Consider the following 16,799-nt stretch of genomic DNA (forward strand, 5'->3'; position numbering starts at 1 on the left):
GTCGACACACAGCAGCAGACCAGTTGACATCCAGCTCCTGACCAGCCACCACTTCACTACGCGGACTTCAACCAGCCGAACGAGCCAGCAACACACTGCCGTATCCAGAGACTTGCTGAACATAGCCGAATGCCGAGCCAGCGACACTCTACCATATCCAGCGACTTGCCGAACATAGCCGAACAACGAGCCAGCAACACACTGCCGTATCCAGAGACTTGCTGAACATAGCCGAATGCCGAGCCAGCGACACTCTACCGTATCCAGAGACTAGCCGAACATAGCCGAATGCCGAGCCAGCGACACTCTACCACATCCAGAGACCTCTGAACGACATACTTTTACCAACAATTAATCATACTTGTGTATACGTGTTACTACCAAATAAATACCATATTCAACATATAGCTGTATTAATACCGAACACAGACGAACCTGTCTATAATACATGGCGGACTGGTGGTGAAGAAGACCTTCACAACAAGACTAGTTCCCATAAGTATTTAATTGCGGTCCGCCACTCATTTTTAAATTCTAATGTGGCCCTTCATCCAAAAAGGTTGCCCATGCCTGTTTTAGAGTATGTAGGAATATAACACAAAGTGTGCCATTTCTAAGCAAAAACAGTGATCCCATATATCCTGTACAATCACGCAGAACTCGAGAGCAACGACCCCTTCGACCATTCCAGAAGAAAGAGTTCATCGTTCGATCATAAACAAACAATGATCTCACCAGGCCACTGCGACACATATCCTGAAAATCGTTTACTCGTGGCAATCATTTACACGTGTTCGTGGAAACAAAGAAAAAGCATTTATGTGTGGCGCTTGAACCTATAAAACACGCGCTTCGAAAATAGGTCGACACGTGCTTCGTATACACGTGTCTTGAAAACAAAGGAAGCGTATGACCCCATTCTCTTACGGACATCGTCCTGGCTTTGACCCCAAAGCTATAAAACTCTCGCCCTGAGAACACGTGCCCTGGAGAACAAAGAGATCTTTTGCACACGCCACGCTTAGAACTTCCATATATAAACCCGCACAGCAGACGGAGCAGCAGTCCAGTCCAGACTTTTCCCTGAAGCAGGCAACTAGCCCACTTCCCCGTGAAATTTTCTGTTCTTACCATAAATTGTATTCTGGAGAAAATAAATATACTTTGTAACTACAACGAGTTTCCGTAGGCCAGGTTTCGGTCACAACATAACCTCTCGACCTACAAGTACTTTAAAAAAAGAGCCGCGGTTTGCCGCCCTCTGGATTAGGATGATGAAGTTTGTTTACCAAAATTATCACAATTTCATCCAATATATAAAAATTATTACATATAAAATAAATAAAACAAGTAAGCCAAATAACATATCTGTGTATTTAATTTTCAATTATTATTTCTCTTAAAATTATTTAAATAAACTGCAATGAGGGAGGCGCCAGAAACATCATGGCACGCATATAGCCAAAATGTAAGAATATTAACAGTATTTATATCGTAACAATTTTTTTTTTTTATATTTATCCTAGGATAGATGACCAGAGGATAGATTTTCGAGTAATGATTTTAAACAAATTTCACATTTGTGTGGTTTTATCCAGCATGCAATTTTTTATGTTGCTCGTGGTTAGATTTTTGAGAAAATGATTTTAGACAAATTTCACACTTGTATGGCTTTTCTCCTATGTGAGATCTTAAATGTCTCACAAGATCATCTTTTCGAATAAATGATTTTAAACAAATGTCACATTTGTGTAGTTTAATTTCAGCATGCAATTTTTTATGTGTCCCGAGGCTAGATTTTTGAGTAAATGATTTCAGACAAATTTCACACTTGTAAGGCTTTTCCCCCGTGTGAGATCTCAAATGGCTCTCAAGTTTATCTTTACGAACATATGATTTTAAACAAATTTCACATTTGTGTAGTTTTATTTCAGCATGCAATTTTTTATGTTGCTCGTGGTTAGATTTTTGAGAAAATGATTTTAGACAAATTTCACACTTGTATGGCTTTTCCCCTGTATGAGATCTCAAATGTGACACAAGTTCATTTTTACAAACATATGATTTTAAACAAATGTCACATTTGTGTGGTTTTATCCCAGCATGCAATTTTTTATGTTTATCGAGGTAAGATTTTACAGTAAATGATTTCAGACAAATTTCACACATGTAAGGCTTTTCCCCCGTGTGAGATCTCAAATGTGACACAAGTTTACTTTTACAAAAAAATGATTTTAAACAAATGTTACATTTATGTGGTTTTATCCCAGCATGAAATTTTATATGTACTACGAGGCCAGATTTATGACTAAATGATTTCAGACAAATGTCACACTTGTAAGGCTTTTCCCCCATGTGAGATCTCAAATGGCTCTCAAGTTTATCTTTACGAACATATGATTTTAAACAAATTTCACATTTGTGTAGTTTTATTTCAGCATGCAATTTTTTATGTTGCTCGTGGTTAGATTTTTGAGAAAATGATTTTAGACAAATTTCACACTTGTATGGCTTTTCCCCTGTATGAGATCTCAAATGTGACACAAGTTCATTTTTACAAACATATGATTTTAAACAAATGTCACATTTTGTGGTTTTATCCCAGCATGCAATTTTTTATGTTTATCGAGGTAAGATTTTACAGTAAATGATTTCAGACAAATTTCACACGTGTAAGGCTTTTCCCCCGTGTGAGATCTCAAATGTGACACAAGTTTACTTTTACAAAAAAATGATTTTAAACAAATGTTACATTTATGTGGTTTTATCCCAGCATGAAATTTTATATGTACTACGAGGCCAGATTTATGACTAAATGATTTCAGACAAATGTCACACTTGTAAGGCTTTTCCCCCATGTGAGATCTCAAATGGCTCTCAAGTTTATCTTTACGAACATATGATTTTAAACAAATTTCACATTTGTGTAGTTTTATTTCAGCATGCAATTTTTTATGTTGCTCGTGGTTAGATTTTTGAGAAAATGATTTTAGACAAATGTCACACTTGTAAGGCTTTTCCCCCGTGTGAGATCTCAAATGGCTCTCAAGTTTATCTTTACGAACATATGATTTTAAACAAATGTCACATTTGTGTGGTTTTATCCCAGCATGCAATTTTTTATGTTTATCGAGGTAAGATTTTACAGTAAATGATTTCAGACAAATTTCACACATGTAAGGCTTTTCCCCCGTGTGAGATCTCAAATGTGACACCAGTTTACTTTTACAAATAAATGATTTTAAACAAATGTTACATTTATGTGGTTTTATCCCAGCATGAAATATTATATGTACTACGAGGCCAGATTTATGACTAAATGATTTTAGACAAATGTCACACTTGTAAGGCTTTACCCCCGTGTGAGATCTCAAATGTGACACAAGTTCATTTTTACAAACATATGATTTTATACAAATTCCACACTTGTATGGCTTTTCCCCCATGTGAGATCTCAAATGTAACACAAATACATCTTTTCGAATAAATGATTTTAAACAAATGTCACATTTGTGTGGTTTTATTCCAGCATGCAATTTTTTATGGTTCTTGAGACTATATTTTTGCGTAAATGATTTCAGACAAATGTCACACTTGTAAGGCTTTTCCCCCGTGTGAGATCTCAAATGGCTCTCAAGTTTATCTTTACGAACATATGATTTTAAACAAATTTCACATTTGTGTAGTTTTATTTCAGCATGCAATTTTTTATGTTGCTCGTGGTTAGATTTTTGAGAAAATGATTTTAGACAAATTTCACACTTGTATGGCTTTTCCCCTGTATGAGATCTCAAATGTGACACAAGTTCATTTTTACAAACATATGATTTTAAACAAATGTCACATTTTGTGGTTTTATCCCAGCATGCAATTTTTTATGTTTATCGAGGTAAGATTTTACAGTAAATGATTTCAGACAAATTTCACACGTGTAAGGCTTTTCCCCCGTGTGAGATCTCAAATGTGACACAAGTTTACTTTTACAAAAAAATGATTTTAAACAAATGTTACATTTATGTGGTTTTATCCCAGCATGAAATTTTATATGTACTACGAGGCCAGATTTATGACTAAATGATTTTAGACAAATGTCACACTTGTAAGGCTTTTCCCCCGTGTGAGATCTCAAATGGCTCTCAAGTTTATCTTTACGAACATATGATTTTAAACAAATTTCACATTCGTGTAGTTTTATTTCAGCATGCAATTTTTTATGTTGCTCGTGGTTAGATTTTTGAGAAAATGATTTTAGACAAATGTCACACTTGTAAGGCTTTTCCCCCGTGTGAGATCTCAAATGTGACACAAGTTCATTTTTACAAACATATGATTTTAAACAAATGTCACATTTTGTGGTTTTATCCCAGCATGCAATTTTTTATGTTTATCGAGGTAAGATTTTACAGTAAATGATTTCAGACAAATTTCACACGTGTAAGGCTTTTCCCCCGTGTGAGATCTCAAATGTGACACAAGTTTACTTTTACAAAAAAATGATTTTAAACAAATGTTACATTTATGTGGTTTTATCCCAGCATGAAATTTTATATGTACTACGAGGCCAGATTTATGACTAAATGATTTTAGACAAATGTCACACTTGTAAGGCTTTTCCCCCGTGTGAGATCTCAAATGGCTCTCAAGTTTATCTTTACGAACATATGATTTTAAACAAATTTCACATTTGTGTAGTTTTATTTCAGCATGCAATTTTTTATGTTGCTCGTGGTTAGATTTTTGAGAAAATGATTTTAGACAAATTTCACACTTGTATGGCTTTTCCCCTGTATGAGATCTCAAATGTGACACAAGTTCATTTTTACAAACATATGATTTTAAACAAATGTCACATTTGTGTGGTTTTATCCCAGCATGCAATTTTTTATGTTTATCGAGGTAAGATTTTACAGTAAATGATTTCAGACAAATTTCACACATGTAAGGCTTTTCCCCCGTGTGAGATCTCAAATGTGACACAAGTTTACTTTTACAAAAAAATGATTTTAAACAAATGTTACATTTATGTGGTTTTATCCCAGCATGAAATTTTATATGTACTACGAGGCCAGATTTATGACTAAATGATTTCAGACAAATGTCACACTTGTAAGGCTTTTCCCCCATGTGAGATCTCAAATGGCTCTCAAGTTTATCTTTACGAACATATGATTTTAAACAAATTTCACATTTGTGTAGTTTTATTTCAGCATGCAATTTTTTATGTTGCTCGTGGTTAGATTTTTGAGAAAATGATTTTAGACAAATTTCACACTTGTATGGCTTTTCCCCTGTATGAGATCTCAAATGTGACACAAGTTCATTTTTACAAACATATGATTTTAAACAAATGTCACATTTTGTGGTTTTATCCCAGCATGCAATTTTTTATGTTTATCGAGGTAAGATTTTACAGTAAATGATTTCAGACAAATTTCACACATGTAAGGCTTTTCCCCCGTGTGAGATCTCAAATGTGACACCAGTTTACTTTTACAAATAAATGATTTTAAACAAATGTTACATTTATGTGGTTTTATCCCAGCATGAAATATTATATGTACTACGAGGCCAGATTTATGACTAAATGATTTTAGACAAATGTCACACTTGTAAGGCTTTACCCCCGTGTGAGATCTCAAATGTGACACAAGTTCATTTTTACAAACATATGATTTTATACAAATTCCACACTTGTATGGCTTTTCCCCCATGTGAGATCTCAAATGTAACACAAATACATCTTTTCGAATAAATGATTTTAAACAAATGTCACATTTGTGTGGTTTTATTCCAGCATGCAATTTTTTATGGTTCTTGAGACTATATTTTTGCGTAAATGATTTCAGACAAATGTCACACTTGTAAGGCTTTTCCCCCGTGTGAGATCTCAAATGGCTCTCAAGTTTATCTTTACGAACATATGATTTTAAACAAATTTCACATTTGTGTAGTTTTATTTCAGCATGCAATTTTTTATGTTGCTCGTGGTTAGATTTTTGAGAAAATGATTTTAGACAAATTTCACACTTGTATGGCTTTTCCCCTGTATGAGATCTCAAATGTGACACAAGTTCATTTTTACAAACATATGATTTTAAACAAATGTCACATTTTGTGGTTTTATCCCAGCATGCAATTTTTTATGTTTATCGAGGTAAGATTTTACAGTAAATGATTTCAGACAAATTTCACACGTGTAAGGCTTTTCCCCCGTGTGAGATCTCAAATGTGACACAAGTTTACTTTTACAAAAAAATGATTTTAAACAAATGTTACATTTATGTGGTTTTATCCCAGCATGAAATTTTATATGTACTACGAGGCCAGATTTATGACTAAATGATTTTAGACAAATGTCACACTTGTAAGGCTTTTCCCCCGTGTGAGATCTCAAATGGCTCTCAAGTTTATCTTTACGAACATATGATTTTAAACAAATTTCACATTCGTGTAGTTTTATTTCAGCATGCAATTTTTTATGTTGCTCGTGGTTAGATTTTTGAGAAAATGATTTTAGACAAATGTCACACTTGTAAGGCTTTTCCCCCGTGTGAGATCTCAAATGGCTCTCAAGTTTATCTTTACGAACATATGATTTTAAACAAATGTCACATTTGTGTGGTTTTATCCCAGCATGCAATTTTTTATGTTTATCGAGGTAAGATTTTACAGTAAATGATTTCAGACAAATTTCACACATGTAAGGCTTTTCCCCCGTGTGAGATCTCAAATGTGACACAAGTTTACTTTTAAAAATAAATGATTTTAAACAAATGTTACATTTATGTGGTTTTATCCCAGCATGAAATTTTATATGTACTACGAGGCCAGATTTATGACTAAATGATTTTAGACAAATGTCACACTTGTATGGCTTTTCCCCTGTATGAGATCTCAAATGTGACACAAGTTCATTTTTACAAACATATGATTTTAAACAAATGTCACATTTGTGTGGTTTTATCCCAGCATGCAATTTTATATGTTTATCGAGGTAAGATTTTACAGTAAATGATCTCAGACAAATTTCACACATGTAAGGCTTTTCCCCCGTGTGAGATCTCAAATGTGACACCAGTTTACTTTTACAAATAAATGATTTTAAACAAATGTTACATTTATGTGGTTTTATCCCAGCATGAAATTTTATATGTACTACGAGGCCAGATTTATGACTAAATGATTTTAGACAAATGTCACACTTGTAAGGCTTTTCCCCCGTGTGAGATCTCAAATGTGACACAAGTTCATTTTTACAAACATATGATTTTATACAAATTCCACACTTGTATGGCTTTTCCCCCATGTGAGATCTCAAGTGTAACACAAATACATCTTTTCGAATAAATGATTTTAAACAAATGTCACATTTGTGTGGTTTTATTCCAGCATGCAATTTTTTATGGTTCTTGAGACTATATTTTTGAGTAAATGATTTCAGACAAATTTCACACTTGTAAGGCTTTTCCCCCGTGTGAGATCTCAAATGGCTCTCAAGTTTATCTTTACGAACATATGATTTTAAACAAATTTCACATTTGTGTAGTTTTATTTCAGCATGCAATTTTTTATGTTGCTCGTGGTTAGATTTTTGAGAAAATGATTTTAGACAAATTTCACACATGTATGGCCTTTCCCCCGTGTGAGATCTCAAATGTGACACAAGTTTACTTTTACAAATAAATGATTTTAAACAAATGTTACATTTATGTGGTTTTATCCTAGCATGAATATTTATATGTACTTCGAGGCCAGATTTATGACTAAATGATTTTAGACAAATGTCACACTTGTAAGGCTTTTCCCCGGTGTGAGATCTCAAATGTGTCTCAAGTTTATCTTTACGAACATATGATTTTAAACAAATTTCACATTTGTGTAGATTTATTCCAGCATGCAATTTTTTATGATTCTGCAGATTATATTTTCCAATAAATGATTTCAGACAAATTTCACACTTGTATGGCTTTTCTCCTGTGTGAGATCTCAAATGTGACACAAGTCTATATTTATTAGTACATGATTTTAGACAAATGTCACACTCGTAAGGCTTTTCACCCGTGTGATCTCTTAAATGTCTGACAAGTGTATTTTTTCGAATAAATGATTTTAAACAAATATCACATTTGAACAGCTTTTCTCCAGGATGTGATCTTTTGTGTAAAATAAGTTCAGATTCACTGGGAAATGACTTTAAGCACGTTTCACTATTCTTTCGGTGAATTGTCGATTGCGAAGGCTCATCGTCCCATATTAAATCTTCCAATAAAACTTCTTCAGTCTTGATCTTCGAGCAATCGTCTAACCTCAGTTGAGACGATTCGTTGTTCCGAAAACAAGCCTTTCGAAAGCTGATCAACAATTCCAGACTGGTCTTACACGAAAGACACACCCTGTCTGGCAGCCCATCGCCTCTTTTGACCTGCAGATGGAAAAATAGTAGGATCAAGCGGTGAGAAGAGTAAACCACAATAAGTAATTGTAACCTGTAATGTAACCAGCACCGACATAAATTTGACAGCAGGTCCGAATGCGTTGCTCCAGACGCTCTGCATGAGGATCTGGTCTCCGGAAGATGGAGACGGAAGATGCGGCCGGAGCTGGTCCAAGACAAAGCCTGCACTCCATCGCAACCACTTCCCTAGCCTTGCTTTTTACTAATTAGTGACATCCTTAGTCTAAATTGTGTACCATGTAGTCATTGCCCACCAACTCGGCGCAACGACCACTAGGCTTGTGTATATCTAAGTCGCTCCGCTTATCTAAGTTTCCCATCCGAATTGACGTAACTAGTACTCGCCACCGGTGTCGCGTCGATAGCTCACACACAAACAGACATTTGTTTACGTTTTTACATTTGACATTTGACGTGTGTGTATTCATACCGCTACATATATAATCCATTCATGAGTCAGTCAGTCAGTCACTTTTCTTCGAAGCCGCTGATATAGCTGAACGCATATCTAACATCTACTGCCCCTCCTCTGTCATGTCCAACTTTTCTAAAGAATACAAACATAACCCCGTGGGTTCCACATCAGATGACGGTTTATCCATAAAGCTTTTTGCCGGGATGGATGTCATTGTATGCTGGTCTAACAAATTCAAGGTGGATCGTTTCCAAGTCGATAAACATTCCCGTGATTGGGTTCCACTGATTTCAATGCTATTTTCATAGTATAGTGGATGCGGTGGAGGCAGTTCAACAGCATGCTGCATTTTTATATGAAAGAGGTGGAAAAATGACTAGTATGATCAAGGTAATGAATATTATGACATTGAACAAATGAACATTTTATAAAGCTACATAATAAATTTAAAATTCTTTTCTTACAGAAAATATACATTCAATGTATAGGGAGAATAGGAGGCGCCAAAATTAAATTTATAGAAAATCCCTTTACTGTAATAATCACAACTCCGCTAATGAAGAGAGACCAAACCACAATAACATTATATTTATTGACTCAACGTCATCCTGTGATTTGCAACAACACACTATAACTTTTGTTCTGACAGAAAGTATAGCCAGCGCTGTTCCATTAGCAGTTATCACTACTAAAGTCTAACAACTTTTGAGAATTTTTCAGCATTTGCTCTTTTGAAAGATTTCTGGGGAACATAAATCCAAAATATATAGTGACTGCCGATTCTCATGCCGAACGCTTAGCTCTCACTAATGTTGTTAAGGATTTGGAGATGGATCTATGATTGGAGTTTTAATAGTGGATGGACAGATATTATATAGATTATTTAAAAATATAATTATTTCCAACTCATCCCATCTCATGAAGCTGAAATAAACTTTATTATATTTAATAGTTCAGAGGTATGCAGAAAATACTTAGACTGGTTTAAACTTTTGTTTTCCATAAAAATATTGTTTATTTATAGTTCCAAACTGACTAAAATATCACGATTAGATTATAACCTTGTTTTCACATTGTTCTACCAGAACTTAAAATTGATACATAAATTTTTTTGTATATATGTATGTATCTTCATATTTTTTAAATTATGTATATATGTTTTTACCTTTTCTAAATAATTAATGTTTTACATATATTGTTTGTTTATAATGTTTTACCTTTATTACTTATTTATATTGTTAAAAGCAATTTTTCTTAAGATGTGTAATTCTGTTATTCTCATAATTACATATATGACTTTAATATTAATCAGCTAATCACTCACCATATAAAGTTTATCTCTTTTAATTAAAATAATTTAATAGTTGTAATCATTGTCTTTTACCTATTCTCTTGCGAAAAGTCCATTATCAATATTGTGTCTTAAAACTCATGAAAAGAATTCACCGAAGAACGGAGACATCTGATTTTTTTTTTATTTGGTGATTCTTCAATGATTCAATGTTGAAATCACTTATTTCATGTGTCTTTTTTGTGTTTTAAATTAATGAATATATATTTTTTGTTACGATTGTTTTAAATGTTATTAAAATTATATTTTAATGCTTTTATATGAATAAATGCTATTCTGTTGCTTGAGTGGCCCGTATTTAAACCCAATTACCTGACTCTTATTTCAATTTAAAACCGAAAAATCAAGGTGGACGAGAAATGGTCAAGCATCAAAAAAAAAAAAAATATATCCAATGTTTGGGAATTCCGAGTCATATTGTATTTACACGATCAATCATAAATTGGGATTTATTTCAGTGAATTAAGATTTCGAAACATACTTAAGTAATTATAACTCTATAAAATTGCATTATGATACAGTTATTTCCTTTCTTAAATATAACATGTAAATTAAAATGCAGAAATAGTAGATTGTAAGCAGAATATACTACGATGACAATTCATATGTGTGTAGCGGCTGGCGAGCTTTTCAGAAATAAAATTATTTTGTGGAGCGAATAGCTTTTTACAGGGACGAGGAAGAGATGATAAAAATTATAACCATTATTCTCAAATGCTTATATTATATTTTCCAAATAGCAGTTTTGTGTAAACAAGATTTAGGTAGACAAGTTTTGAGAGGAGTATCTATACAATCAGAATGATATTTGACAGTTTAGATTTGAATAGGATGTGTGATTGTAGAGTGTTGAAACAATAAAGGTTTTATTTGTTTATTTAAGATATAGCCAAGCTTAATAACTAATTATATTCAATCACACAAATAATAATATATACACATACATTCACATATGTACATAGATACATACACACTGTTTGAGGTGTTACCTTACAGCTACCATAAGTTTATCAATATTACAAGTATATTTGTAATTTCATCTGTCAGCTTATTATAAGTAACAACACTTCCATACATACACGTTTTTCCTACTCTTATTTAATTTTAAATTCTGTGATTTATTGCTACCTCTAATGCTATATTTATGTAAATGTAACCGTCTGTGGTGACCGCCGGGGTTCTGGCAGTACCAATGCGATGCACGGTCAGTCACCGTTTTGCGCGAAGCATTCTCTTCGTCAGAATAAACAGCATCGTCACTGTTGCACTCGCCTTCCCCCATATATCTCATATAAAATATCTATCGTAATAACTGTTCTAATAAAAAAACCACACTGTACATAACCAAGTACAAAATTAACAACAACGCATGAACACATAAAGCGCGCATGCGGTAGGAAACAAAACCTGAGATGTGCCGTGCGAATGCACGCACACCTCAAGTAAACATACATGTACGCATGATTATGCGTGCATAAGCACGCAAGCACACACACATTCACAGAATATAATATAAAAAATAATAATAATAATAAATCAACACATAAATGCTTTTGCAATTAAGTGGAGTAGTAGCATCCAGGGGAACACAGCTTCCCAAAGCATTCCGCGAACTTTTCGAAAGCTCTAAACGATGCTTTACTCATTATTAGATCCCCATGATGTAGGGGGCCAATGAGAGAACCCCTGACGCTGTCCAGCAGAACCCTCCTCTCAGCCTCCATCCCAGGACAGGACCACATAATATGATCTGCATCCTGCTCCGGAAAAGAACATGGACAAAAGGATTCAGATACCAAGCCCATAGATGCGAGCTTGCCGTTAAAGTGGCCATGACCAGTTAAAAATTGACTGGTCCAAAAACTAGGCGACAGCCAACCACGCTCAAGGCGCGAAGTGACCCTCGGAAAAAAACAAATAGGTTTGTCTACCTTTAGAGGAACAATCCCATCTAAGTTGCCAAGCCGAAATAGCACAATTTAAAACAACAGACTTCAAACTTTGCCAGAATCGAGGATCATCGCACTGTGACTGATTAGGAGCACGGAAAAGGACGCCTGAGACGGAAGCATCTAACCCACCACGAAGTTTTTCTCGAGCAGCTCTTATTTGGACGACCAAGTCAAGTGGCAATGTACCCGCAAGAATCTGTAGTGAGTCAGTAGACGCAGTGCGATAAGCCTGGGTAAGAGCGATCAGAGGAAAACGCTGACCACTATTTAATGTACGACGGACCGTCTTTAATTCGACACGATGACCCCAAATGCTAGATGCATACGTCAAAGAGTTCACAAACACAGCATCGTATACCAAGCGTTTTTCATGGAAACCCAAACCCCAAGAGCGACCACAAAGGCGACCAATACGACCAAAGGAAACCTTAGCTTTATCTAATGCTTTCCCAATATGACCATTGAATGTAAGCCCGACATCGAGAACAACACCTAAATACGTGTACTCGTTGACGAATTTGATCTTACAGTCTCCGAATTTGATATTAGGGGCTCTAACAAGAGAACCTTTTAATAGTAAGCACTTGGACTTAGAGGGCGAGAAAGAAAGTTTGTTAATTATGGCCCAATCGTCTAGAAGGTGAAGTGCCGCAGTAGCTCTACATTCCATCTCAACACGGGACTTTGCGTGCGTTAACAACACGATGTCATCAGCATACACAACCAACCTGCAACCCTCCGGCAAATTGATTGTAAAGAGGTCATTGACGAGAATGTTCCAAAGGATAGGTCCCAAAACGGAGCCCTGTGGACATCCAATAGAGAGATCCCTGAAACCAACCTGTCCTCCGAGTTCGAAAACTATATGTTTATAGAATATGTTTGTGGAATACAACAAATTTCAGCTAGATACTATTACTGTTTTACAAATAGTTGAAAAAACAAGAATTTGGGGGTTGAGGTGTACCCCATATCGACACGGGAAGGCTAATCTCTGCAGCTCCCCCCACTATGAATTATCGGTTCGGTGATCATTGGTCACAAAGCGCTCCCCCAAAAGTCACTAAAATCTCTATAACGCAACATCTGGCATCCGAAAATTCCATCATACTGTTGCGTAGGGGTGGGTGGAGGATCCAAGTAAAAGGCCAAAGTCGTTTCATAGCATTTATTGATGATTAAGGAGATACACGCACTGGCAGTGCTCAGTCCAGAATGACCTGATATCGCCAAAGTATCGCCTTATAAAAGATAGATTTCCCAGGACATCTTGGACGTCTAATCTGTTTACCTATTGTATAGTCACGTATTCGGATATGTATTCCCACGACATTCGGTCCCATGGTATGGGTCAGTTCTGAGAACTGCACGGGAGTGCTATCGCCGATAAGTACATACGGGGGAGATAATCTTCGAACGGTCACACAGTCTCTGGGATTCTATTCGGCTTAATCCGATTGCACTTACGCGGTGTACGTAACAATACTAACGATAACTATCATACTAACGAAAAGTGCAAGGCGATGCGGGGTATATCCTCAATATATCCAATATTTAATCGCCATAGTTCTTTATCAACGCTAAATAAAATAAAATTATATCGCGCGCTCATATTACCTTTATTAACCTATGCTTCACCTGTATGGAATAACGTTGTAGGCGGGGTACGATGTGTTGACCGTATCCCGGCCTAACGAAACACTGTTGTGTGGTTCAAAGATGGGGTCACCAATGTAGGCGGGGTAGCGATGTGTTGACAGCGCTGTTGGATGATCAGAAGGTTGCGTAGATCACGTCGGATTAGTACCAATGTAGGCGGGTTACATGTGTGTTGACCGTATCCCGGCCTAACGAAACACTGTTGTGCTAGTTTTATAAAGTTTTATTGTTTGCCTATGGTTGTACAAAGGTATGGTATTTGTGGGCAAAAGTATGTCGTTCAGCGGTCTCTGGATATGGTAGAGTGTCGCTGGCTCAGCATTCAGCTATGTACGGAAGGTCTCTGGATACGGCAGTGTGTTGCTGGCTCGTCCGGCTGGTTGATCTTCCAAGTCCGCGTAGTGTAGTGGTGGCTGGTCAGGAGCTGTATGTTGACTGGTCTGCTGCTGTGTGTCGACGCTTGCTGCTCTGGGTCGACTGGTCTGGTGCTGTGTGTCGACGCTTGCTGTTGTGGGTCGACTGGTCTGGTGCTGTGTGTCGACGCTTGCTGTTGTGGGTCGACTGGCGTTGTTTGGGTTGTACCTCCTTTTATAGTGTTTTTGGAATGCTTGGTGGAAGTGGTTATTGACGCGTACGAGAGGAATTTTGTTTTCGTCGAGGCGTCGAATTTTCTGGAATGCTTGATGGAAGTGGTTATTGACGCGTACGAGAGGAATTTTGTTTTCGTCGAGGCGTCGAATTTTCTGGAATGCTTGATGGAAGTGGTTATTGACGCGTACGAGAGGAATTTTGTTTTCGTCGAGGCGTCGAATTTTCTGGAATGCTTGATGGTGTTCCGCTCGATGTATTTTGTTGTTGCGGAATATTCTCGAAGGTTTCGATGACGATGACGACGACGAGATTCCTACATGGCTCTCCGGTGAGTGTTAGCGATGTGTGTGATTTTGTGGGAATCTCGATGTGTTGGAGTCTATTGACTCGATGGCGTCGTTGTTTGTCCGGTTGTGCTGGAGAAAGTTGTCTCAACAGCGGGTCTTGTGTTGCATGCCGGTCCAAGTCTTGTTCTCTACCAGGTTGCTTATTTTGGGCGAGCTGCGTTGGTAGTGAAGGTTTGTGATGGCTTGGATGGTGCTGTTGTGCAGGCTGCTGTGTTCTGCGTGGAGTCATTCGCGTGACTGTTTTGCTGGTGGTGCTGAAGTTAGTTGTCTCGGCAGCGGGTCTTGCGTGAAGAACGTTGGTTGACGAAGTGCGTTGAGTGCTGGTCTTCGTTGGTTGTGCTGGAGTTAGTTGTCTCGACAGCGGATCTTGCTTGAAGAACGTTGGTTGACGAAGTGCGTTGAGTGCTGGTCTTCGTTGGTTGTGCTGGAGTTAGTTGTCTCGACAGCGGATCTTGCGTGAAGAACGTTGGTTGACGAAGTGCGTTGAGTGCTGGTCTTCGTTGGTTGTGCTGGAGTTAGTTGTCTCGGCAGCGGGTCTTGCGTGAAGAACGTTGGTTGACGAAGTGCGTTGTGTGCTGGTCTTCGTTGGTTGTGCTGGAGTTAGTTGTCTCGACAGCGGATCTTGCGTGAAGAACGTTGGTTGACGAAGTGCGTTGAGTGCTGGTCTTCGTTGGTTGTGCTGGAGTTAGTTGTCTCGGCAGCGGGTCTTGCGTGAAGAACGTTGGTTGACGAAGTGCGTTGTGTGCTGGTCTTCGTTGGTTGTGCTGGAGTTAGTTGTCTCGACAGCGGATCTTGCGTGAAGAACGTTGGTTGACGAAGTGCGTTGAGTGCTGGTCTTCGTTGGTTGTGCTGGAGTTAGTTGTCTCGGCAGCGGGTCTTGTTTTGCGTACCAGTCCGAGTTGTTCTTTTCTACCATGTTGCTTATTCTGTCTAGGCTACGTTGATAGTGAAGGTTGGTGGTCTGGACGATGTTGTTGTGCAGGCGTTGTGCTGATTGTGCTGGAGTTAGTTGTCTCGACAGCGGCTGTGTTGTGTTGGAGCTAGTTGGCTCAGTGGCGATTTGTTTCGCCGGTTGTGCTGGAGTGGGTTGACTCAACAGCGGGTTGTGTTGGTAGCTGGTCCATATGTACTTTCACACCATGTTACTGTTGCGGTCGTTACAATGGTAGTGAAGGTTTGTGACGGTCTGGACGGTGCTGTTGTGCAGGCTGCGGCGTCCTGCATGGGCTCATCGAGGTGATGAATCATCGAAGGTGTGATGAGCGGTGCTGGCGGATCAACAGTAGTGGATCCATTTGGTTGTTGTCTCCGGGTTGCGTCTTGTTGTGGCGAAAGCTGCGGAGTTGTTTGACATGGTCACTAGTTGTAGGAACATTTAGCGGACTGCGTTTGAAGTCTGCGTTGAGGGTTGCGTTGTAGACTGCGTTGAAGGCTGCGGTTGCGTGAAGTCTGCGGTTGCTATGAAGTCTGCGGTTGCTATGTAGGCTGCGATGTGGGCTGCTATGTAGGCTGCGATGTGGGCTGCTATGTAGGCTGCGATGTGGGCTGCTATGTAGGCTGCGATGTGGGCTGCTATGTAGGCTGCGCTGTGGGCTGCTATGTAGGCTGCGATGTGGGCTGCTATGTAGGCTGCGATGTAGGCTGCTATGTAGGCTGCGATGTGGGCTGCTATGTAGGCTGCGATGTGGGCTGCTATGTAGGCTGCGATGTGGGCTGCTATGTAGGCTGCGATGTGGGCTGCTATGTAGGCTGCGATGTGGGCTGCTATGTAGGCTGCGATGTGGGCTGCTATGTAGGCTGCAATGTGGGCTGCTATGAAGGCTGCGATGTGGGCTGCTATGTGGGCTGCGATGTAGGCTGCTATGTAGGCTGCGCTGTGGGCTGCTGTCGTGGCGGCTGTTGGTTGTTGTGGAGGCTGCACTGTGGGCTGCCGTGTTGACTGCGCTGTTGACTGCTATGAAGGCTGCGTAGTTCAAAGATCGGGGTCACCAATGTAGGCGGGGTACAATGTGTTGACCGTATCCCGGCC

General features: G+C 38.3%; 2 protein-coding genes and 2 long non-coding RNA genes across 4 annotated transcripts in view; 3 read left to right on the forward strand and 1 right to left on the reverse strand.

The window, feature by feature from the left end:
- LOC143909787 (uncharacterized) overlaps positions 1-16,596 on the forward strand; it is a 279,264-nt gene extending 262,668 nt beyond the window's left edge. The window contains exons 4-6 of the long non-coding RNA XR_013260375.1: positions 14,707-15,033; positions 15,460-16,235; positions 16,327-16,596. This is a non-coding gene — a long non-coding RNA (uncharacterized LOC143909787). The remainder of the gene's footprint in view (positions 1-14,706; positions 15,034-15,459; positions 16,236-16,326) is intronic.
- On the reverse strand, positions 535-8,833 carry LOC143909966 (uncharacterized). The gene is made up of 5 exons (XM_077428290.1): positions 8,487-8,833; positions 6,363-8,422; positions 1,164-1,221; positions 928-1,104; positions 535-756 (listed from the first exon to the last, which is right to left on the reverse strand). The coding sequence occupies exons 1-5, from the start codon at positions 8,553-8,555 to the stop codon at positions 535-537; spliced, it is 2,586 nt and encodes an 861-aa protein (XP_077284416.1). The 5' UTR covers positions 8,556-8,833.
- Positions 8,701-10,527, forward strand: LOC143908987 (uncharacterized). Its single transcript, XR_013260315.1, has 2 exons — positions 8,701-9,260; positions 9,337-10,527. It is a non-coding gene; the product is annotated as an uncharacterized LOC143908987 (long non-coding RNA).
- Positions 14,039-16,506, forward strand: LOC143909785 (uncharacterized). Its single transcript, XM_077427957.1, has 2 exons — positions 14,039-15,458; positions 15,780-16,506. Exon 1 carries the CDS (start codon positions 14,261-14,263, stop codon positions 14,714-14,716), a length of 456 nt encoding a protein of 151 aa, XP_077284083.1. The 5' UTR covers positions 14,039-14,260; the 3' UTR covers positions 14,717-15,458; positions 15,780-16,506.
- Positions 16,597-16,799: the final 203 nt, after the last annotated feature.

The sequence above is a fragment of the Arctopsyche grandis genome, chromosome 3 (genome assembly GCF_051622035.1).
Source record: "Arctopsyche grandis isolate Sample6627 chromosome 3, ASM5162203v2, whole genome shotgun sequence".
Lineage (NCBI taxonomy): Eukaryota > Metazoa > Arthropoda > Insecta > Trichoptera > Hydropsychidae > Arctopsyche > Arctopsyche grandis.

Bases quoted from the DNA above. Each gene is read 5' to 3' on its own strand.
- LOC143909966 (XM_077428290.1), bottom strand. From the start codon at position 8,555: ATGCAGAGCGTCTGGAGCAACGCATTCGGACCTGCTGTCAAATTTATG. The intron at 1,105-1,163 runs GTATATTTATTT...TTCACGGGGAAG, and splicing joins AAACTCGTTGTAGTTACAAA to TGGGCTAGTTGCCTGCTTCA. The intron at 757-927 runs GTAAGAGAATGG...AACGATTTTCAG, and splicing joins TCAAAGCCAGGACGATGTCC to GATATGTGTCGCAGTGGCCT.
- LOC143909785 (XM_077427957.1), top strand. From the start codon at position 14,261: ATGTTGACTGGTCTGCTGCTGTGTGTCGACGCTTGCTGCTCTGGGTCG.